This window comes from Brassica napus, chromosome C7 (assembly GCF_020379485.1).
Source record: "Brassica napus cultivar Da-Ae chromosome C7, Da-Ae, whole genome shotgun sequence".
Classification (NCBI taxonomy): domain Eukaryota; kingdom Viridiplantae; phylum Streptophyta; class Magnoliopsida; order Brassicales; family Brassicaceae; genus Brassica; species Brassica napus.
The window spans coordinates 28,938,104-28,959,853 of NC_063450.1; the positions used below are offsets into that span (position 1 = coordinate 28,938,104).

At 40.6% G+C, this 21,750-nt stretch overlaps 5 protein-coding genes and 1 pseudogene across 6 annotated transcripts; 4 read left to right on the forward strand and 2 right to left on the reverse strand.

Annotated features, from left to right (window-relative positions):
* Positions 1-1,808: 1,808 nt before the first annotated feature.
* Positions 1,809-3,688, forward strand: LOC106390332 (F-box protein SKIP2-like). Its single transcript, XM_013830775.3, has one exon. It carries the CDS (start codon positions 1,901-1,903, stop codon positions 3,503-3,505), a length of 1,605 nt encoding a protein of 534 aa, XP_013686229.2. The 5' UTR covers positions 1,809-1,900; the 3' UTR covers positions 3,506-3,688.
* Positions 3,689-3,846: 158 nt separating this feature from the next.
* Positions 3,847-9,419, forward strand: LOC106390333 (small RNA degrading nuclease 3). Of its 2 annotated transcripts, XM_013830776.3 has the most exons (12): positions 3,847-4,083; positions 4,158-4,430; positions 4,503-4,571; positions 4,653-4,796; positions 4,892-5,078; positions 5,159-5,259; positions 5,348-5,479; positions 5,571-5,699; positions 5,788-5,889; positions 5,989-6,355; positions 6,890-6,891; positions 9,251-9,419. In XM_013830776.3, the coding sequence occupies exons 1-12, from the start codon at positions 4,051-4,053 to the stop codon at positions 9,311-9,313; spliced, it is 1,602 nt and encodes a 533-aa protein (XP_013686230.2). In that variant the 5' UTR covers positions 3,847-4,050; the 3' UTR covers positions 9,314-9,419. The 2 variants fall into 2 exon arrangements, with proteins under 2 accessions (XP_013686230.2, XP_013686231.2); XM_013830777.3 differs by lacking the exons at positions 6,890-6,891; positions 9,251-9,419 and having other exon boundaries at positions 3,848-4,083; positions 5,989-6,590.
* Positions 9,311-11,179, reverse strand: LOC106390334 (annotated as a pseudogene).
* A 486-nt stretch (positions 11,180-11,665) lies between these two features.
* LOC106390335 (tRNA-dihydrouridine(16/17) synthase [NAD(P)(+)]-like) lies at positions 11,666-13,615 on the forward strand. The gene is made up of 3 exons (XM_013830778.3): positions 11,666-12,144; positions 12,229-12,335; positions 12,717-13,615. Exons 1-3 carry the CDS (start codon positions 11,755-11,757, stop codon positions 13,456-13,458), a joined length of 1,239 nt encoding a protein of 412 aa, XP_013686232.1. The 5' UTR covers positions 11,666-11,754; the 3' UTR covers positions 13,459-13,615.
* Positions 13,616-13,782: 167 nt separating this feature from the next.
* LOC106391069 (protein IRX15-LIKE) lies at positions 13,783-15,089 on the reverse strand. The gene has a single exon (XM_013831633.3). The coding sequence runs from the start codon at positions 14,940-14,942 to the stop codon at positions 13,995-13,997; it is 948 nt and encodes a 315-aa protein (XP_013687087.1). The 5' UTR covers positions 14,943-15,089; the 3' UTR covers positions 13,783-13,994.
* Positions 15,090-18,276: 3,187 nt separating this feature from the next.
* Positions 18,277-21,299, forward strand: LOC106390466 (probable inactive receptor kinase At5g67200). Its single transcript, XM_013830935.3, has 2 exons — positions 18,277-19,899; positions 20,569-21,299. The coding sequence occupies exons 1-2, from the start codon at positions 18,429-18,431 to the stop codon at positions 21,132-21,134; spliced, it is 2,037 nt and encodes a 678-aa protein (XP_013686389.2). The 5' UTR covers positions 18,277-18,428; the 3' UTR covers positions 21,135-21,299.
* Positions 21,300-21,750: the final 451 nt, after the last annotated feature.

The following is a 21,750-nucleotide window of genomic DNA, read 5'->3' on the forward strand; positions in this document are numbered from 1 at the left end:
GTGGTCGGGTGACATGTGGACTGGTGAACTATTGTAGCGTGAACTGTGTACGGACGAGCTGTGGTCAGGTGAGTTGTGGACGGGTAAGCCATGGAGGAGCGAGCTGGGGACGTAATGTTGTGTGGCCAACCACAAGGGAGTGTTGTGTGGATGGAGAGTCAACTTCCACCCATGTAGCTTTCGTACTCCCTGCTTACTACGCTCCACCCATGCAACAATCAGAAGTTTCAGTGAAGTTTCAAAAGCTATTTTGTGTTCTATGTTCCATATGTTTTTTTCTTTTTAACTCGGCGTTTCTATAGCGCGTAAGACGCCCATGTAATTTTTTCCAGACAGTAGGCTCTTCAATGTTTTTGAGATCAAACAATCCGTCTGTAATGTTAATGCTAAGGTCTATGTTTAAAAAAAAAATAGTTGTGTACATGACACCATCCACGTTCACTGATATATTGTGGCGTCCACTATCGGATTTCTCAGAAAATTATTAAAAATCATGTAAATGGTTTTGTTTAAACTGGGTTTTAATAATTTTTCTAACTCAGTTTGTCACAAAAAAAAAGTTCAGACTGGAGCTTCCTCACCTACAAAGAAGAATCAATAAATTCATTTTTACCTCGTCATGTAACCTAGCTTGTTTTAAACATCAGCCGTCAGATTTACAACATTCTTTTTGATCGTGTGGCTTTTAATATAGCACATCAGTCAAAATATCAAACTTAATAAATGAAAAAAACTAACTAAAAAAACCAACATACAACTTTATTTACATTGTAATAGTTGACCAAACGAAACCACACATCCGGTTCGCTTCATTAATGGCAATTGTGTCAACAAACTACTTTGGTCTCCGTGAAAGTGTGTTACAAGCGGAAAGTGACTCTGAGTGCACAAGAAACTCAGAAAGTGGCCCATTATGTAATCAACTCGTTAAATATCGAACGGGGATAAGAATTGGAGAAAAAGACAAAAATAGCACTAAATCAAGTTTTTGTTCCCAAACTAGCACTTAAGGTCAAAAGTCACAAAAATAGCACTTAATGTTTTATCAAAAGTCACAAACTTAGGGTTTAGAATTAAAGGGTGGGGTTTAGGATTTAGGGTTTAGGGTTTAGGGTTTAGAGTTTAGGATTTAAGGTTTAGATTTTAGGGTTTAGGGTTTAGGGTTTAGATTTTAGGGTTTATGGTTTAGGGTTTAGGGTTTAGAGTTTAGGATTTAAGGTTTAAAGTTTAGGGTTTAGGGTTTAGAGCTGAAAAATGAGGTTTTGGGGATAAGATTTCAAATTTTGAAAAGCAAAAAAATTAAAATTTTCAAAGGATAAACTTAGAAAAGTGCTATTTTGGTCATTTTAGTTTTTGAGTGCTATTTTTGTGATATAAACTTAGAAATGTGCTATTTTGGACATTTGGCTGAGAATTGTCATTAAACATATTAATAATAGAACCGCATATGCTCAGGTTATCTCATCCGCTGCGTATTAATCAAATATAAATATGGAATATTCATTCATTCGTTCATTCATTCATATAGAGTAAAACAAAGTCTACCGTCTTGAAAACCCGAACTTTGACCGTTGAACACGCGAAGTAATGATTTTGCAGAGGAGAGCGTGAATAGAGGTCACAAAAAAGCATTAATAAAAAGCTAAAAAGTCGATAGAATCAACGATTGCGATTAAATCATACATTGAACAGCTGCAATCAAGTGAAGAGGCGCGTTCGAGTGAAAGCTGGGTCGAGCGTAACGTAACGACTAAGATGATGCCACGTGGTCCCCTATTTCACGGGATGGGCCGTTACTGTTTTCACTTTATATTCCCTCAAAAAAAAAACAAAGACTCGATTAAAAAAAAGGAAGATTAGAGAGGAAAGGAGGAGAGAAGTAGACGAAACCTTATCGGTGATGGGCCAAGCGCCGTCGTCTACGGCGGAATCGAACGGAAGAGAGGTAGATCTCAGGCTATGGTCTGTGTCTCCGTTGATTATCAGTGGTGGAGATTCGATGGATTCGGGGAAAAACGATCGTGATTATACTTTAGATCTACCAGACGAGTGCTTAGCTCACGTGTTTCAGTACCTCGGAGCTGGAGATCGGAAACGATGCTCTCTCGTTTGTAAACGGTGGCTATTCGTCGACGGTCAGAACCGTCACCGCCTATCGCTCGACGCTAGAGCTGAGATCTTCTCGTTTCTAACATCGATGTTCGATCGGTTCGATTCGGTGACGAAGCTCGCTCTCCGATGCGATCGGAAGTCCGTAAGCTTGAGCGACGAAGCTCTGGTGGTAATCTCCGTTCGCTGTTTGAATCTGAGCCGCGTGAAGCTTCGTGGCTGCCGCGAGATCACGGATCTGGGGATGGTGGAGTTCGCTAGGAACTGTAGGAATCTGAAGAAGCTTTCCGTTGGATCTTGCAACTTCGGAGCGAAAGGCGTCAACGCTATGCTTGAGCATTGCAAGCTTCTTGAGGAGCTGTCGGTGAAGAGGCTCAGAGGGATTCACGAGGCAGCTGAGCTGATTCACCTGCCGGGAGATGGTTCGTCTTCTTCAACGCTTAGATCTATTTGCTTGAAGGAGCTTGTTAATGGTCAGGTGTTTGAGCCTTTGGTTGCTAGTACTAGAACGCTGAAAACGCTGAAGATTATTCGTTGTTTGGGCGATTGGGATAAGGTTCTACAAATGATCGGTGAAGGAGATAGCTCCTTGAGTGAAATTCACCTGGAGAGGCTCCAAGTGAGTGATTTTGGGCTTTCCGCGATATCGAAATGCTCAAAGTTGGAGACTTTGCATATAGTGAAGACACCAGAGTGCTCCAACTTTGGTCTTATTGATGTCGCTGAGAGATGTAAGCTGCTGAGGAAGCTTCACATCGATGGTTGGAGGACTAACAGGATTGGCGACGAAGGTCTAGTGGCTGTAGCTAGACACTGCCTGAACTTACAAGAGCTTGTGCTGATTGGCGTTAACGCAACGCACAAGAGTTTATCAGCCATTGCTTCGAACTGTGAGAAGCTCGAAAGGCTAGCGCTTTGCGGGAGCGGAACCATAGGGGATACGGAGATCGCTTGCATCGCTAAGAAATGCGGGGCGTTGAGGAAGTTCTGTATCAAAGGGTGTCCGGTTTCGGATCTAGGGATCGAGGCGCTCGCTGCTGGTTGTCCTAACCTGGTGAAGTTGAAGGTGAAGAAATGCAAAGTGGTGACTGGGGAGATTGGAGAGTGGCTTCGCGAACAGAGGAGGACGCTTGTGGTGAGTATGGATGGTGATGAAACCGAAGCAACGGTAGCGGTTGATGGTGAGAGTGAAACAGCGTTGGAGGAGTCTAGGGTGGGTCAAGCCGGTGGTGGTGTCCCAGAGATCGTTGGTTCAAGTAACGGTGGCGGAAGCAACAATGGAGGAAGTAGATTAGCGACGATTAGGTCAAAGTTCGGGTTCTTTACCGGAAGGAACTTAGTAAGTTGCAGATTCAGGAGATGGTCTCATAATGACAATGGTTCTAGTTCTACTTGATCAACTACTATATTATAAAAGCCTATAAAAACGATAATTGGCAAAAAAAAAAAAAAAAAAAACTTTCTACCTACTTTCTTGTTTGATTTCTGTTTGTCTGTAATCCTATTTCATGTCTGTGTGTGTAAGAAGAAGACTTTGTCAATTAGAAAAGTCATTCCAAGGAAGAATGTTTATTTGTTATTTCTCTGAATATGTTTGGTCATATGAATGATGTGAATTATTTGACTTTGTAGTATTTATAAGAACCAAGCATTCAAATGTAGAAGTCATCTTATGTATAATTCTACCTACGGTTATAAACTAACGGAAAAGGACAGAAAGGTAATTTAAAGATGAAGCTGCCCCCTAGGCCCTAACAAACAAATTAATTAAAAAAAAAAAGAGGCACGAAAGAGAGTAAAACCCTAAGTGTCGTTTCTCTTTTATCTTCTCCTAAGAAACTCCTACCTTAACCAGTCTCGCCGCCTCTGGAAACTCACAGAGCGACCGTCCGGTACTACTCGACTGAAAAAAGCTCCGTTCTACATTCACTAGTTTTGGTAATGGAACATAAACTAGCCACTGCTGAGAAGAAGGTATACGCCGCCTCTTTCCTTTTAACTTGGTCTCTTATTTGATACTTACTATCATGGCGGATCAAAATTTGAAGGTGCTGGTAGAGCTGGTGAAGCTAGTGCAGAAGAAAGGTTTAGAAGGAGAGAAGGGAGGATGGAAGGAGTTTCTAAACTCTTACGACAAGAGATTCGGAGCGAGTCTCAGCGATCCTTCGCGACGCTCCAATGATGTATTGGTCGCTTTTCTTTTGAGTTTTGACAAGGAGGAAGATAGGCAGCTATTGGCTAGGGTTCTTCAGTGTGATGCTAATCGTAATCTGATTGAGAAATTCAAGCAGGAATCCCCTGATAAAGAGACTCCTGAGCAGGTTTTTTTGAAGAACATTTTGTTTTGAGTATTAATGTTTTTTCTTTTGTTTATAATTTGTTTGGCATTGCAGAGGCTAGTTCGAATGACTATTACGCATCCTAGGTACCCTATCTACTATGCTTTCCCTTCCCACGCCGAGGTATGTGATGGAGAAGTTAATCTAATAGAAAAGGTTTGAGCATATGAGAGATGATTAAGATGTTTTGAGATTGCGTAACAGGATTGGTTTGTAACTAAGTCTGGCAAGAAGCAGTCAAAAGTGATCAAGTCAACCAGAATGCTTGCTATTGATTGTGAGATGGTTACCTGTGAAGATGGCAGTGAGGCTGTTGTCAGGGTTGCTGCTGTGGACCGTGATTTAAAGGTTTTGCTTTTGATCATTCATCTTCTCTGATCAAAGCATTGTGATTGTCTTGCTTTTTTTTTTGTTTTATTAACTTGAAGAAGCTCATGAATCAGGTGGTTCTTGACAAATTTGTGAAACCGAGCCTACCCGTTATTGACTATAAGACGGAAATCACTGGAGTTACTGCTGAGGATCTTGAGAAAGCCACTCTGTCTGTTGCTGATATTCAGAAAAAACTGCGGAGGTTTCTTTCTAAGGGAACTATTTTAGTTGGTCACGGTTTGCACAATGATCTTCAAGGTTAGCTATCTAGCAAGACTCTCCAAAATTGTCTCTTTATAGTTTTTATTGTGCTTACGCGTTAGTTTCTGTGATCACAGTGTTGAAGGTAGATCATGCGAGAGTAATCGATACCTCTCTTGTCTTCAAGTATTCCGGTGCAAACAATTCTCGAACACCTTCTTTGTTAAATCTATGCAAGGCAAGCATGTGAACCCTTTATTACTTTGTTCTAACTTCGAGTTAACTATAAGAGTTTGATAAATCCTGTTGTGGTGTAATTGCTCCAGTCTGTTTTGGATGAGGAACTGCGAATGGAGGGTGCTGCTCACAATTGCGTTCACGACGCTGCCGCTGCTATGAAGCTTGTACTTGCTGTTGTGGAGAAAGGAGTAGAGACCTCGATCCCACAAACTGAAAAAGTAAGACTGACTGTTACTATTCAACTAAATTCCAATTTTTTTTAAAAAAAATGTGTATGTAGTTTTCTGAAACGCAATGCATCCATATCAGATGTTGGAGGTTGAGAAGACAATACAGGAGGCGAAGAAGGCAAGTCTCTATCTTCATAAGATCCCTCGTAATGTCCCTTCTCAAGAGTTAAAAGGAGTTATTACGGGAGATTTCAAAGTCGAGGTTAAGGTAATGGTTATTGTAAACCCAACCCCAATATGCTAATGTTTTCCTGCTCACTAGGAAACTGAGGATCATGTTTTGTTTTTTTGGGCAGCCACCAAAGAAGCTAGGAGGTTATTATAGCGCAGAAGTTGTTTTTAGTAGTCAAGACGAAGCAAATCAAGCATTTGATAACGTTGATGGAGATATAGTCAAGGTATTTTGGATCATCTCTCTCTCTCTCTGCTCATGTTCAGGATCTGTAGCAATCTTTAGAAAACCTATATGATATGTGTATGCAATCTCTTTCTTTCAGGATAAAATGGGTTTGTCACAAAAAATGGTTGAGTTTCAACCGAGTTCTGGATCAGTATCCAGACTATACGTTCGTAAAAATGTTCAAGACGCTGAAGTCTCTGCCAAGAAGAGAAGTAACACAGAGGAGATCAAAGTGAGTTCTAAGAGGCGGAAGAGGGAGAATGATGCTAAGGAGACAAGAGAAGAGAATGTAAACCATTGCAGCAGCCGAAAGAGCAAATGTGAAAATCATATAAAGGAAATTGAAGAACTGAAGGAGAATCATATAAAGGAAACCGAAGAACTGAAGGAGAATCATATAAAGGAAACTGAAGAACTGAAGGAGAAGCTCAAAGCTAATGAACTGAAGCTCAAAGCTAAAGAACGTGAGGTTGAGGCGCAGGATAAGATGATAACTAACCTCAAAAAGAAACTGAATCAAAGGTGAAAGACTTAACGTTTAATCATCATCCGTATCAGATACTATTTTGTTCCAAATTTTTATTTTTATCAGTTGAAACTCGTGAGATTTTGTATTGTATTCGATGAAACCAGTGCACACCAAACTATTTATTTTGATATCTAAGGTGAAAAAAGAATATGAAGTGAAAACTCAGCCTATTCGTTTTATATCCTTCAACGAGCTGCTGATACCATCAAAAGCTTTTGATTCTTGTTTCTCCGTAGAGGGTTGAGGCTGAGTCTGATCACAGTGTCCTCTTTGATGCCCACTGTGATTTCTAAGGACGAGTTTATGATCCAGCTGTTTACAAGTAAAAAAGATTGCAAAGTCAAGATGAGATTGTGATGAGAGTTTTGCACTTATTTTGCTTAGTAGAAGAAGAAACTTACCCAGGTGGGACCTAGCTATCAGCTCTGGCTTCAACCCTGAGCCACCAGAGAAAGACATTGCGGCCGAGTGGTTTCGCCAAGGAAGGATCCTTGACCAAGGACAAGTTGTTAACATCTTTAACCCATGTTGGTTTATCATCAACAGATTCCTTCCAAAGCAACCTTGAGTTTCAACACAAACCCTGACCATTCCATCTTACTAGGCATATCTGATGGGTTGGTAATAATGGTTTCAAATGTTTTGTCTTTATTTAACCTTTTGTTTAGTGGAAGGGTGTAGGGGATGTGTTTGTTGCCCATGTTCACGTAGTAGTTACTTTGTTTATTTAGTTTTGTTTTTAAGCATGAGTTGTGAAGAGAATGAAGAAAAAGAGAAAATTGTAGTAACTTGTGTTTTGTTTTATTAGTTTGTTTTCACACTCTCTTAGCTTCGAGGAGGAGCCTTAATTGGCATCAAAGCAACTTGTGTTCTAAGGTATCAAAGGGGTGATTAGGTTCACTCCTAACAATATCACAGCCGCTTTGTCATCAACATAAATCGCAGTCTTGGTGGCATAAGGCTGCGTGTTAAAAACGTGCCACCCCACAAGTTGCCAGATGAATCAGAACTAGGACCCTGGATTGGCATTGACAAAGGGTTCCCTTGTTGATTCGTCTTCAAGACTCTGATGATAACTCATCAGCATTACCAGAGTGAGCACGGATAGAGCACCAAACCATTTCACACTCTGAATCTCATCGAAGAGCTCCATGCTATGCATGTTGCTATCATCAGCAATCCCATCTAACTTCTCCTCTCTCACGAAAGTCGAGTCTGTACCTAAACCTCGACGGCTGTTCTTATGGTGGTTCTGGGTCCACCGCGCCTCTCATAAAACTGTTAGCATCAGCCACAACATCCTCTGCCTATTCTTTCAGATCACTAGTTTGTGTGGAGTTAGTCTTCTTTCTCTTAACCCCACACCTTCCAATTTCCTCGATGATTATACCATGGTTAGGAGTCCATCTTTGTAACACCAACATTATTATATCTGCAAAAGTCCAGGGCCCTCTACAGATTACAATATCCATTGCCTCCTCCTCTCCTCTAATGGGAACACAAACTGGAATCTCGCCAAATAACTACATGTCATGTTAAGTTATTCATTTTATTGTTCCGAAGAATGTTTATCTGTTATTTCTCTCTGTTTCTGAATGTTTGATCAAATGAATCAATTGTCATGGGGGTTATTTATAAGATGTAACTAGGATTACAAAAATACCAGTCGTCTACGTGTGTAGTATAAATTAATCACTCTCGTTTATAGTTGAATTTAGTAATTTTATTATCTAATACAGTGAATTATATACAAAGGAGCAATTCTTACCATTTAAAAGTTTTTAATATTTATTTGTTATTTTATAAAATTTTAAACTTTAATCCCAAATACTCAACCTTCAACTAATAACTCTAAATAAAGTTTGGATTAGTTAATCTAGGGGTATAAGTGTATATTCATATTTTTAATAAAAGATTTCGGTCATTTTGATGATTGTATTTTTTTAGAAAAGGGCATAATGGTAATTAAAAGATGAAGCAACCGCCAAGAAATGAAGGCACGAAAGAGAGTGAAACGTCTCCCCCAATCCTTGTTTCTTTATTTCATCTTCTCGAGTCTCGCCGCCTCTGAAAACTCACAGAGCGATCGTCCGGTACTGGTACTACTCTCCGCTCTACTTCCACGAGTTTCGGTGGTTATGGAGCATAAACTAGCGAGTGCTGAGAAGAAGGTACGCCGCCTCGATAGAATATTTGTCACCTTTGATTTCTTGATTTCCTAGTGGATCTGGTGAAGCTAGTGCAGAATAGATGGTTAGAAGGCGAAAACGGAGGATGGAAGGAGTTTCTAAACTCTTACGATAAGGGATTGGGCTTGAGTGTGGGCGATCCTTCGCGACGCTCCGACGATGTATTGGTCGCTTTTCTTTCCACTTTCAAAAAGAAGGAAGATTTGCACACATTCTTAAGATGGCAGTGAAGCTGTTGTCAGGGTTGCCGCTGTGGACCGTGATTTAAAGGTTTTGATTTTGATCATTCATCTTCTCTGATCAAAGCATTGTGATTGTTCTTGCCTTTGTTTTATTAACTTGAAGAAGCTCATGAATCAGGTGGTTCTTGACAAATTTGTGAAACCGAGCCTACCCGTTATTGACTATAAGACGGAAATCACTGGAGTTTGCCACAGAAAATGGTTCAGTTTCAACCGAGTTCTGGATCAATATCTAGACTATACGTTCGCAAAAATGTTCAAGATGGTGGAGTCCCTGTCAAAAAGAGAAGGAACACGGAGAATGATTCTAAGGAGACCAGAGAAGAGAATGTACACCATTGCAGCAGCCAAGAGAGCATTTGTGAAAAGCATTTAAAGGAAATTGAAGAACTGAAGGAGAAGCTCAAAGCTAAGGAACGTGAGGTTGAGGCTATGGTTGCAGAGTACGAAGCGAATCACTAAATCAATTTTGTATTTTATAGGATGAAGCGAATGCACACCAAACAATTTCTTTTGATATCTTCGGTGAAAAAATAATACGAAATGAAAACTCATTCTATTCGTTTTATTTCCTTGAACGAGTAGTTTTCGGTTCTTGTGTTCCCCGATTGTTCTTGCTCTTTGATCCTCTTGGCTTACCAGAGCGCTTTTCCGTGGCTGGTTGGTTGTTTTTCTCTTCTTTGGTCACCACTGGGAGCTTTGAGGAGGAGTCTAGCCATGGTGTCCTTTCTGATGGAACAGTTATGTCTAAGGGAGACTTTATGATCCAGCTGCATACAAGTATAATGATTGCAAAATCAAGATGAGATTATGACTTTAGTACAACAACAGAGAGGGATGAGTGTAGTAGAACAACAAACTTACCCAGGTGGGAATTTGCTATCAGCTCTAGCTTCAACCCTGAGCCACCAAAGCAATACATTGCGGCCACAGCTTTCAAGTGTTTCCACCATGGAAGGGTCCTTGACCAGGGACAACGGACCATCTTCAATTTCTTCATTACCATCCAACAAGTTGTTAACATCTTTAACCCATGCCGGTCTATCAACAGCAGATTCCTTCCATAGCAACCTGGAGTTCAACACAAACCCTGACCATTCCATCTTACTAGGCATCACCGCCGCTTTGTCATCAACATAAACAGCAGTCTTGGTAGCATACGGCTGTGTATTAAAAACGTGCCACCCCACTAGCTTCCCAGAGGAATCACAACTAGGACCCTGGATCGGCATTGACAAAGGCTTCCCTTCTTGATTCGTCTTCAAGACTGACGACAACTCATCAGCATTACCAGAGTGAGCAAGTATCCCAACAGATAAAGCACCAAACCATCTCACATTCTGAATCTCATCGAAAAGCTCCATGCTATGCATGTTGCTATCATCAACAAACACAACGATCCCATCTAACTTCTCCTCCCTCACGATCCTCAACGCCTGAATCCTCATCTTACTCTCCAGCTTGCCGCGATCTTCCCAAGTATTCGGCATCTTCTGATCAAAACCAACGTGAATCGTCTTCAATCTCGATTTCCCGACGAACGAAGCCGTCTCGTTGCTCTTCCCACCAGCTTCCACCACGATCCACACCACGTCGTAAGGCACGAGCATCAGCGAGTGCATGACTCCGGTCAGGTGAAGCGCCTGGAACGTCCGTACGTAAGTCGGCGTCACCGCGATCACAGCCCTGGGGCTCCTCACGCCGTAGAGCGACTTCTGCTCCTTCTGCACTCTCTCGAGCAGCTGGTGAGCTCTCATGACTTCGATCGGGTTCGGGTGAGGCCAGGGACGGATCCGGATCCCGTGTCTTCCAACCACCACTCGAGAGCTCTTCGCCGTGACGTTGGCTTTCTCCAGAGGCTTCAGCTGGAGAAGCTGGCTCACCCCGGCGGTGGTGGTGTATAGATTGGTGACGGAGGTGGAGTAGAGGAAGAAGAGGACCAAGTGGCTGAATCGGAACCCTAGAATCAAGCTGATCAAGCAGCAGAGGCAGTGAATCGCTAGCCAGAAGATTGAGGATGGAGATGGCTTGGGGATGAAAGCTCCGTCGAACGACGACGGATCTAACGATCTGAAGGTGCTTCCTCGACGATTCAAGTAACTCGATCGAAATGCAGAGAGGAGCTTCATCTTCTCCGCTTCTTCTCTCCTTTCTCAACAGTTTAGAGTGAACATTAAAGAGGGAAAAAAGGTTGCTAAGAATGATTAATTTAATTAATTACTTTGCATTTACGGCTTAATTATCTTAATTAATATTGTCGTTGCTCGCCTTCTGCTGGTACAACGGACATATTTTAAAAATGGAAATCGAAAAGTAAAAGCAATGTTGGATTATATAAACCGACGGTACACGTGGCTTGAGATTTGTGAGAGGTTCAAGCGTTAATGTCGTGAGATTATAAGGTGGAGTGATTATTAAGGAAGTGATTTGGGGGTAAAGCACGTGTTTAATGAGAGAGATGTGACGCTAATGATTGGTGCTGGGTTACGTCAGCAGTCAACGGATGAATAATAAAGTCGTACGATTTTGGTTTCTGTTGAAGTTTTATTTCTAAGCAAAGGTTGCTTGTGGATTATAGCGCTTCATTTTCAACATGTTTATACAAACATTCATCGATAAAATGGAAAATATTACTATTATTATAAGTCACAAACAACAAATTTTATTATTTAAAATTTACTCTTTTTCCGTCTGCAGCTGTGTAATAATAACAGTTTATTCTCCGTACGCATGTAATGAATAAGCTGGATTACAAATTCAATGCCATATTAACCCATGCTTGTGTCTTTATCCATAAGGCCCAAAAAGGCCCAAAATAAACAGAACCACAACTTTTAAACGATTCGCTTCAACCCCTAATTTATGGCGGCGGCGGCGATGTATAGGTCCACCGTCGTCAGTTCATGAAACCCTCGTCTCTTTCTCTTTTCAAATTTCTTCGGACCCGAGACTCTCCCCTCTTACGAATCAGAACAATGACACAGACTTCGAATCCATCGCAAGTGCGCGACGATCTCCTCTGCTCGGACCAGCAGCAGCAGAGTGATGCGCACATTGAGAAGCCGCTGGAAACAGCGCCGGCGAGCATTGATACTAGAGTGGAGCAGGCTTGGGCACACTGGAAAAAACTAGGTAGACCGAAGTATATAGTAGCTCCAATGGTGGATAACTCAGAGCTGCCGTTTAGATTGCTCTGCCAGAAATACGGAGCTCAAGCGGCTTATACACCGATGCTGCATTCTAGGATCTTCACCGAGACTGATAATCGAAACAAGGAATTCACCACTTGTGAGGTATACCTCACTCTCTCATGATTCAATTGGTCGTTTGAAACCGTGGTTACTTACTTATATATACTTTTTTAATGGGTATTGTAGGAGGACAGGCCATTGTTTGTGCAGTTCTGTGCTAATGATCCTGATACTCTCTTGGAAGCTGCCAAGAAAGTCGAACCTTACTGCGATTATGTTGATATCAACTTAGGGTAACTTCACATCTTTCTATATTGGGAGGATTCTTCAATAAAGATGGAATCTTTATCGCATCACTGTTGAAGTTTTGTTAGTTCACACATAGTATAATGATTTAGGTTCGGAGATTATGGAAATGATAGAGTTGAATGAGTGTTAGTAGTTTCAATCTTCAATAAAGATCCAATTTTTTATCTCAGCACTGTTCAAGTTTTGTTAGTTTAGACATAGTTCAATGATTTGGTTCCGTAGGTTGTGGAATTGTTAAGAGTTCAATGAGTGTTAGTAGCTTTAAATTCAGTGATTTGGGTGCCGTTAGAGCACAGTGACCTTAAGAGTAGTTTGAAGCTTGGTTTACTGAGTTGGTAAGATTGTTTGGGACGTTTTGGTTCCAGGTGTCCTCAACGTATTGCGAGGCGAGGGAACTATGGTGCATTCCTCATGGATAATCTTCCTTTGGTGAAATCACTTGTTGAAAAGTTAGCTCAGAACCTCACTGTTCCCGTCTCCTGCAAGATCCGCATTTTCCCTAACCTTCAAGATACGCTCAACTACGCCAAGATGCTAGAAGACGCTGGTTGCTCGCTGCTAGCGGTTCACGGCCGGACCAGAGATGAGAAAGACGGGAAAAAGTTTAGAGCCGATTGGGGCGCCATCAAGGAGGTGAGAAACGCTCTGAGAATCCCTGTATTGGCCAATGGGAACGTGAGATGCATTGAAGATGTGGAGGACTGCATCAGAGAGACGGGCGTTGAAGGTGTTCTTTCCGCTGAGACGCTTCTTGAAAACCCGGCGGTCTTTGCCGGGTTTAGAACAACTGAATGGGCTAAAGGTAGTGAAGAAGAAGAGGGATACGTCGATGGAGGGTTAGATCAGGGAGATTTAGTTGTTGAGTATTTGAAGTTATGTGAGAAGCATCCGGTTCCATGGAGGATGATTCGGTCTCACGTGCATAAGATGTTGGGAGATTGGTTTAGGGTTCATCCACAGGTTAGGGAGCAGCTTAATGCTCAAAACATATTGACGTTTGAGTTTCTGTATGGTCTTGTGGACCAGTTAAAAGAGCTTGGAGGACGAGTTCCACTCTACAAGAAAAGGAAGATAGATACTCTACAAGAGTCTCCACAAAGGGTTTAGAGAGTTGAATCTATACGTTCTTGATTCATTGGGATTTTTATGTTGTATCACTGTCCAAATACTTTTTGAAGTAAAAGTGTTACTTCCTTTATTTCATAAAATGTCATTTTAATACTTTGTTATTTTAAATTTTCAATACAACTTTTACTTATTTTAACCTTAAGTTGTAAATAATTTTATTTATCTTAAATATTATTAGTTAAATGTGTATAACTAATAACGTAAATACAGTTTGTTATTTTTTAATTTGTGTGAAAAATATAAAAAAATATACTATGGGTACAAATTTAATGTTGGACTCCTATTTTTTAGCTAAGTTCCTTCAAGCATATACGTTTTTGTAAAGTTTTAATTGATTGAAATTTTCACATGGGTCAAAGATTTGAATAACAACAGTAGGAGAAAAGATACAAAGGTGGAAAAACAAGGTTTTTATTTTACTAAAGACTCCTCCGCGATTGACGTTGTCAACCACCAGGTCCACCACCGTCGTCTGTCTGTTGATTGCTCTCCACAAGATTTAGCGCACATTTTACTCAAGCCGAAGGAGAAGCAGAGCGTTTCTTACGATCACGACAGAAGTGCGTGCTGTTTTTATCCATCCTCTCCAAAACGTAGTGCGCAAGCATGTCGTTAGATTCCACAAGATTCTCCCGACAAAGAAACTCATCGCCACAAAGTCTCTCGATCTCTCTGTAATAGTCGTGAACGAACACATGCGTCTTGTGATTCCCTCCGGATTTTTTGCTCCGGGCAAGAACCGCCGCCGTGAAGATCGACGACATCCTTCCCGGCACATCACCACCGTCGCCGCGTGGTCCATCGACTAAGATCACATCCCAGTCAAGATCGTAGACGTGGTTCGGCAAGTCGTTGAGACCGAGTTTGCAGTCGGAGAAGAGAAGATTCTGCACGGGACGACACTCGTTCCTCGCCGCCTCTTTGACCGCCGACACGAGCTCACGCGCCTCGCGAGCCTTCGTCGTGTACTGAACGTCGAACACTTCGATCTCCGGGTGGATTTCTTCGAAGTAAGCCGCGTAGTAACGGTTCTCTTCGATGTACACGGTCCGTCCGTTGTGGTTCAGCGATTTCCAGAGGAGTGTTTCGTGAGTTAGGCCGAAAACGAGGAGATTGCACGGCGGAGCGCAGCGGCGGAGGACGTCGGAGATCGATTTCATCTCTCCGTATGACATGTGGAAGCTGTCGTTAGATCTCGACGCGTAGTGGAGCAGAGCATTGATGGCGCTCGTTGGCAACTGAGAGGTGGGAGTGTTGGAGACGGCTGAATTGACGACGGAGGAGACGACGGAGCTGTTTTTGGAGGAGATGATGGTGTCGGTGGTGTAGAGTAGAGTAAGGAGAAAAGCGATGGTGAAGAAAGAGACAAAAGCGAGAAGCCATAGACGATTTGAGCTTGTTTGTTTTTGAATGTATGGATGAACAAGTATGAGCTTCGTGTTTGTGTTCCCTCCGCTTTTCATTTTTCTTACCTCTGTTTTTTTGTTTTGTTCTTTTTTTTGTCAGAGGGAGAAGACGAAGGGAATGACTCCGTTTTAAAAGTGGTTTTGCGAAGTATTAAAAACCAAATATTTGAAGTAGAACCTATCAGAGATTGACGACGATTGGTCAATACATTAATTGATCGCTCTGGAATTTTTATTAATTTTGTGTAACCTTTCCTTAAATTATTTGTTTCGTTTATGATATTTTTCTGAAGGCGACATTTCTCTAATACAAATTAGAGTAACATTTATCTAACAAGAAGATTACCTAATTCACAAATTACAGTAAGCTATATTTTTGTCAACACACAATATACTAAATAAGATTTTTCTTTTTAATCATAAACTAAATAAGATTTAAATACTGGAAGTGCGACTAGTCCAAGGAGTTTTGTTCAGATTTGCAAAGACGAACATTGAAAGTTAAAAACGTTGTTCAATGATTTTTGTGTGTAGTTGTAAGACATAAATTTTACCATATAATAATTTAAAATTGAATGAGAAGAAATAATTAAACGACTTATATTAATTATCAACAAGATTTTTAAACTATATCTTTGTCAAACAAAAAAATTTATCTTTAAACTATAATGCGACTTGTGGGTTTTATGTGCTGTAAGACATAAATTTTTGTGTAGTTTTTTTTTGTTTTTTTTTGATAACTCTGCTATCTTATCTGGGCAGCCACATTTCTAACTATCCTCCCGTAGAGGGTCCAGCGCCTCAACGGAAGGGATGTTAAATCCGCTGTGGCCGGGGCTCGAATTCGTGATGGCGGGCACCTCAGCCGAGGTTCCTATACCACCAGACCACGAGGTCCGGTTAATTTTTGTGTAGTTGTGAGACGTAAATTTACCATAATAAATTTAAACTGAATGAGAATAAATAATTAAACGACTTCTATTAATTATCACAAGATCTTTAAACTATAATGCGACTTGTGGTTTCTATTAATTATCACAAGATCTTTTCTTTAACAAAAAAAAAATGTGTAGATCTTTATGTGTAGTTATAAACATAAATTTTTATGCGTAGTTGTAACTTGTAGGACATAAGTTTATCATAATAATTTAAAACTGAATGAGAAAAATAATAATTAACGACTTATATTAATTATCAGAGTCCCTAATTATTAACAAGATCTTTAAACTATAATGTGACTTGTAGTTTTTATGTGTAGATTTCTTTATGTGTAGTTGTAACTTGTAAGACATAAATCTTTGCGTAGTTGTAAGACATAAATTTACCATAATAATTTTAAACTGAATGAGAATAAATAAATAAACGACTTATATTAATTATCAACAAGATCTTTAAACTATAATGCGACTTGTGGTTTGTTGGGAAGAATACAAATTTGGCGAAACTGAGATATAATAAAACAAAAACAACAAATGTTAATTCTTGGTTATATTGATAATGTAATCAGAAAATTGTAAACAATTAAAGAGGGTGTGTTTGTGTTAGGAGGTGGTTGTACCGTATATGCATGGAGCTGGTGGGAGGAAGAAGAAGGGAGAAGAGAGGTGTCGGCGTTTTGGTTACTGCAAAGTGACACCATAACTAATTACAGTCCACATGTCTTTGTCCCTTCTTCTTCTCTTTGTTTTCTTTCTTACGAAATAATATTTAAAACTAATGCATTTAAATATTATTATCATGTAACAATATTGTTATTAAAATGGTGTTACAATGTAGATGCTCAACATAAACAAAGTAAACGCTTCATCTGATTTATAGTTACCACATACCAGAGCCAAGAGAGACTAGGAGAAACCAGCTTTATCATATCTTTAATAACTCATTGAGCTGAGTTAAAACAACTTTAAAACTAATCAATTTACCATGTGGTGTAAACATATTTTCTGTGAAGTATCAAATTCTATATGTTCAATGAAGAAAAAAGAGTGCTGAACGTGTGGGAAATCTATAAATAGATGCTCGCTAATTTAAATACTGTATATTTATAACATAACAAAAGTTGTGTGGTGATAGTGTGAGGTTTCATTCATCAACATTCACGAGGAGGCCAATTAATCTTAGGTTGGACTTTGCCTTACCCACAAAGGAATCATTTACTGAAATCCAGTTGCTATAACATGGCCCATATAATAAGGTGTATTCTTTTGGGCTTTATAGTAGCCCATCCATATGCTGGATTTGAAACTTTTAGACATTATATGCTTCTTTTGATATCCGAGGATTGGCTAGTTAAGTATATAATCCACCTTTTGATGTGATACTGATATACGTAATAAGTCTAAAGTATACAGGTGGGCGCTTCTTTTTAGAACTTGTTTACAAATGATGAAGTCAATTTCCTCTTGGAAGCACCATCCGTATTGAATTTGAACCAATCACTTTAGTTAGTTTTTCTCCGTATAGCCACGCATCACTTTATTCTTTAATTGATTAAAAATGAGAATTTAGCGTAGTCTTTAAAACTCAATGTTTAAGGAAATGACGTAAATGGAGAGTGGAGATGCTGTTTTGAGTCACACAAAAGCAGCACGCTCTGCTTATCTTGAATGATCTTTATAAAGAAAGTGCACCATGAAAAAGTGAGTACCAGTAGACAATCTTTTCATCGTTTATTAAAATAAGAAAACATAGAAGAGTGGGAACAAATAGATTTTATGTGATTGGAGCCAAAGTCGAACGATGCCGTAGAATTCTCCAAACTTTGCCACAATGTCAAATTGTCAATAACTATCACTATTAATTTTCCCCCAAATTTACATACACGACAACAGTATTGGTTTGTTTTACGTTTTAGATATTAGAACCTCATCATTTTGTTTTGGTCGCAGAGATGAAATTTAAGAAAAACAAGAAAAAGGACCACACTTGCTTGGCTACGAGTCTAGTCGTTTCCCTAAGGACCAATCAGCAACGGCTATAGCCCCACTCACGGACTCACTCACACTTTCACTAGTGGCTCAAGACGCCAATTCCTACGCGCTTCACTTTCGCTACCCACAGTCCCAATGCGATTCTTCTCGGAAAACATAATTTTGACCGCCTCGGGTAAAAATAAAAAACACTGTTTTTTAAGAAATACATGATTCTGTTAACCAACAGCGCGGTAACTTTTACAAGATGTTTATGATAAATCCAGCACTTTTCTAACTTACATTCATAATGACTTGTACTAGTATAAAGTTTACGAAATAACATAAAAATGCACATGATAATAACGAAACTTACACGTACCATGTCATTTTCTCCTACCTACACAATTCAATGGAATGTTAGGTATAATTTGCACCATAAGTTAGTATTTTTCATATTTTGTAAAGTTCGTAATGCTGGAAAATAATAAATTAATCGATCCTGTTGGTACAAAATAAATATATTCACTGCCTAAAAACATTTCACCACAAGCACGTGATCCACTTCATAGCCCCAAACTCTCTCCTAGTCCAAACGGACTTTAGCTTTGCAAAAAAGAAAAGTGAAAAAAAAATGTCAGTGAAGCTTTTTCTCTTCTTCCTCCTCCATGTCTCCGCCGGATTCTCATCATCGGAGCCGAACTACTTCAACTCCTTGCTTCCTTCCGACGCAGTTGCTTTACTCTCTTTCAAATCCACCGCCGATCTCGACAACAAGCTCCTGTATTCCCTCACCGAGCGTTACGACTACTGCCAATGGCGCGGCGTCAAATGCGCACAGGGGCGCGTCGTTCGCCTTGTTCTCTCCGGCGTCGGACTCCGTGGCTACTTCTCCTCCGCGACTCTCAGCCGTCTCGACCAGCTCCGAGTTCTGAGTCTCGAGAACAACTCCCTCTTTGGCCCGGTTCCTGATCTCTCCCCCCTCGTTAACCTGAAGTCTCTCTTCCTCAGCCGGAACGAGTTCAACGGAGCGTTCCCTCCTTCGATTCTCTCCCTTCACCGGTTAATGATTCTCTCTCTCTCCCACAACAACTTCACCGGTCAGATTCCGTCTGGGATAACCGCTCTCGGCCGGTTAACTTCATTAAATCTCGAGTTTAACCGCTTTAACGGCACGCTCCCGTCGCTTAACCAGTCGTTCCTGACTTCCTTCAACGTCTCCGTTAACAACTTAACGGGAGTCATCCCCGCTACACCGACTCTGTCTCGATTCGAAGCGTCGTCGTTTAAGTCCAACCCAGGGCTATGCGGGGAGATCATCAACCGAGCGTGCGCTTCTTCACGCTCGCCCTTCTTCGGGTCGAGTAACAAAACGACGTCGTCTTCTTCCTCGTCGCAAGCTCCGTTGGGGCAAAGCGCGCAGGCGCAGAACGGAGGAGCGGTGGTTATCTCTCCGGTTGTTTCAAAGAAGAAAGGTAAAGAGAATGGGTTGGTTCTGGGGTTCACCGTCGGTCTCGCGTCGCTTATCGTCCTCGGTCTCTGCCTCGTCGTCTTCTCTCTCGTGATAAAGAAACAGAACGATAACGAGATTTACGAACCGAGTCAAAAAGGAGACGCGTCATCCTCCTCTCACCAGCACCAGAATCAAGCTCTAAGCACAAGAGCCGTTCCAGTTTTGAATCCGAACTCAAACTCAAGCTCCGTGGAGAAGCTTCAGTTTCGAGCCGCCGCCACGGAGCCGCAAAGCCGAGTCCCAAACAGCGGGAATCTGATCTTCTGCGGCGGCGGGGAAGGAGGGGAGACGAGTCAAGGGATGTACACTCTGGAGCAGCTGATGCGAGCTTCGGCGGAGCTTTTGGGGAGAGGATCGGTAGGGATTACGTACAAGGCGGTGTTTGATAACCAGCTCATCGTGACGGTGAAGAGACTAGACGCGGCTAAAACGGCGGTGACGAGCGAAGAGGCGTTCGAGAATCACATGGAGATTGTTGGTGGACTCAGGCACCAGAATCTCGTTCCGATTAGAGCTTACTTTCAGTCAAACGGAGAGAGACTCATCATCTACGATTACCAACCCAATGGCAGCCTCTTCAATCTCATTCACGGTACGTTCATCTTCTTCGATCTTCGTAGGGTTTTAGTTTTTAAACTCAGCGAGTCACCACCGAGTTGAGAATTTACTTTTACTTTAATTAATCACCGTTTAGTTAAAATCATTAGTTTAAGGTCTTAATCATGATGACGTGGCAAATCGTAAGTTGTTTTGACTATAATTAACTATACTTTATTTTAAAAAACTTAAACCCTCAAGCACTGCACGAGTCTTTTCTGTGTGGCGGGTTTTGTGCACAGTTTATAGTAGTGAGAACTTGATGAACTGAAGCTGACCACACAGCGACAATCGCGGGTCTTACTTTTTGTAATAATTTATATTTTTAAAAAAAGTTTTTGTTCGTTTGCTCTTTTTTTTTTTTTTTTTTTTTTTCTGAAGTCTCCGTTGAAATTACTTAGCATTAGTGGAAGAAGACAGAACCCTGGTGGAACTCTGTGCTGTTTTTTCACGTGAAATCTCATCTTTTTGCCATCACTCTGTCTCTACACCTTGCGTTAGTGCTTATATGCCGGACACATATTAAACATATTTTATTATTTTTACATGCACTTGTGTGATGAACCTTACGAATTACACTAAGAATGTTTGTTTCTGTTGTTGCTTCTTGCTCCTGTATTGGACCCAACACCAAATGTGACTAACTAATTCCAATATTTCACAGGTTCAAGATCCTCAAGAGCAAAGCCATTACATTGGACATCATGTTTAAAGATTGCAGAAGATGTTGCTCAAGGCTTATATTACATTCACCAAACATCGTCAGCATTAGTCCATGGAAACCTTAAATCAACTAACATCCTCCTCGGACATGACTTCGAAGCTTGTTTAACTGATTACTGCCTCAGCGTCTTAACAGATTCCTCTTCTTCTAATGATGATGATCCCAACTCTTCCTCTTACAAAGCCCCTGAGATCAGAAAATCATCTCGTAGACCAACTTCCAAATGCGACGTCTACTCGTTCGGTGTCTTGATCTTTGAGCTTTTGACCGGTAAGAACGCGTCCAGGCATCCGTTTATGGCGCCTCATGATATGCTTGATTGGGTTAGAGCAATGAGAGAAGAAGAGGAAGGAGCAGAGGATAATAGGCTTGGGATGATGACTGAAACAGCTTGTCTTTGCCGTGTGACGTCGCCCGAGCAAAGACCGACGATGAGACAAGTGATCAAGATGATTCAGGAGATTAAGGAGAGTGTTATGGCGGAAGAGAACGATCCTTTCCAGTGAAACCAATCTCGTAGGGCTTCCTCCGACAGTTTTCCCATGGGAGGGGGTTAATTTAGTCAAAATGAGAATATATATGCGTAAATGTAATTTTCTTAGGATGTGGGGTCGGATTTGTAACATCGTTGAACATTGCAGAGCAAAAGTCAAACAAAGATGCTTTTTTTTTTTGTCTTTTCCGTAGATTATTCAAAACCAGATGTGTTCGCAAAATATAAAATTTTAAAACTACTCAAGGTCCGATCAGGGAGTTTCGCTTTAGGCTTCTGGCTTTAGAAATATGACTCTAGAGAATTTGACGGCTGTTATTTTAAAAAGTTTAAAAGATTGATTGGCATCAAAAGCTTAAGCTGTGACTGTTATAAATATATACTCATGTTTTGAAGAATTTTTTTGTTCCAATATATAAGATGTTCTCATATTTCTAGGTAACTTTAAGTTTATCAAAAATTGTGTAGCCAATCAAATTTAATAGTTCTATTTTGTAATTGGTTGAACAACTTTTAATTTATAATTTTAATGATATTTTTTAGATAAAAAGTAACTTTTTTAATAAGTGTGTTTTACCTAAAAAATCTTATATTCAGAAACAGAGAAAGTACTAGATTTTGATATGCGC

Bases quoted from the DNA above. Each gene is read 5' to 3' on its own strand.
- LOC106390332 (XM_013830775.3), top strand. From the start codon at position 1,901: ATGGGCCAAGCGCCGTCGTCTACGGCGGAATCGAACGGAAGAGAGGTA.
- LOC106390335 (XM_013830778.3), top strand. From the start codon at position 11,755: ATGAAACCCTCGTCTCTTTCTCTTTTCAAATTTCTTCGGACCCGAGAC. The intron at 12,145-12,228 runs GTATACCTCACT...TGGGTATTGTAG, and splicing joins AGGAATTCACCACTTGTGAG to GAGGACAGGCCATTGTTTGT. The intron at 12,336-12,716 runs GTAACTTCACAT...TTTTGGTTCCAG, and splicing joins TATGTTGATATCAACTTAGG to GTGTCCTCAACGTATTGCGA.
- LOC106391069 (XM_013831633.3), bottom strand. From the start codon at position 14,942: ATGAAAAGCGGAGGGAACACAAACACGAAGCTCATACTTGTTCATCCA.
- LOC106390466 (XM_013830935.3), top strand. From the start codon at position 18,429: ATGTCAGTGAAGCTTTTTCTCTTCTTCCTCCTCCATGTCTCCGCCGGA. The intron at 19,900-20,568 runs GTACGTTCATCT...AATATTTCACAG, and splicing joins CCTCTTCAATCTCATTCACG to GTTCAAGATCCTCAAGAGCA.
- LOC106390333 (XM_013830776.3), top strand. From the start codon at position 4,051: ATGGAACATAAACTAGCCACTGCTGAGAAGAAG. The intron at 4,084-4,157 runs GTATACGCCGCC...CAAAATTTGAAG, and splicing joins TAGCCACTGCTGAGAAGAAG to GTGCTGGTAGAGCTGGTGAA. The intron at 4,572-4,652 runs GTATGTGATGGA...ATTGCGTAACAG, and splicing joins CTTTCCCTTCCCACGCCGAG to GATTGGTTTGTAACTAAGTC.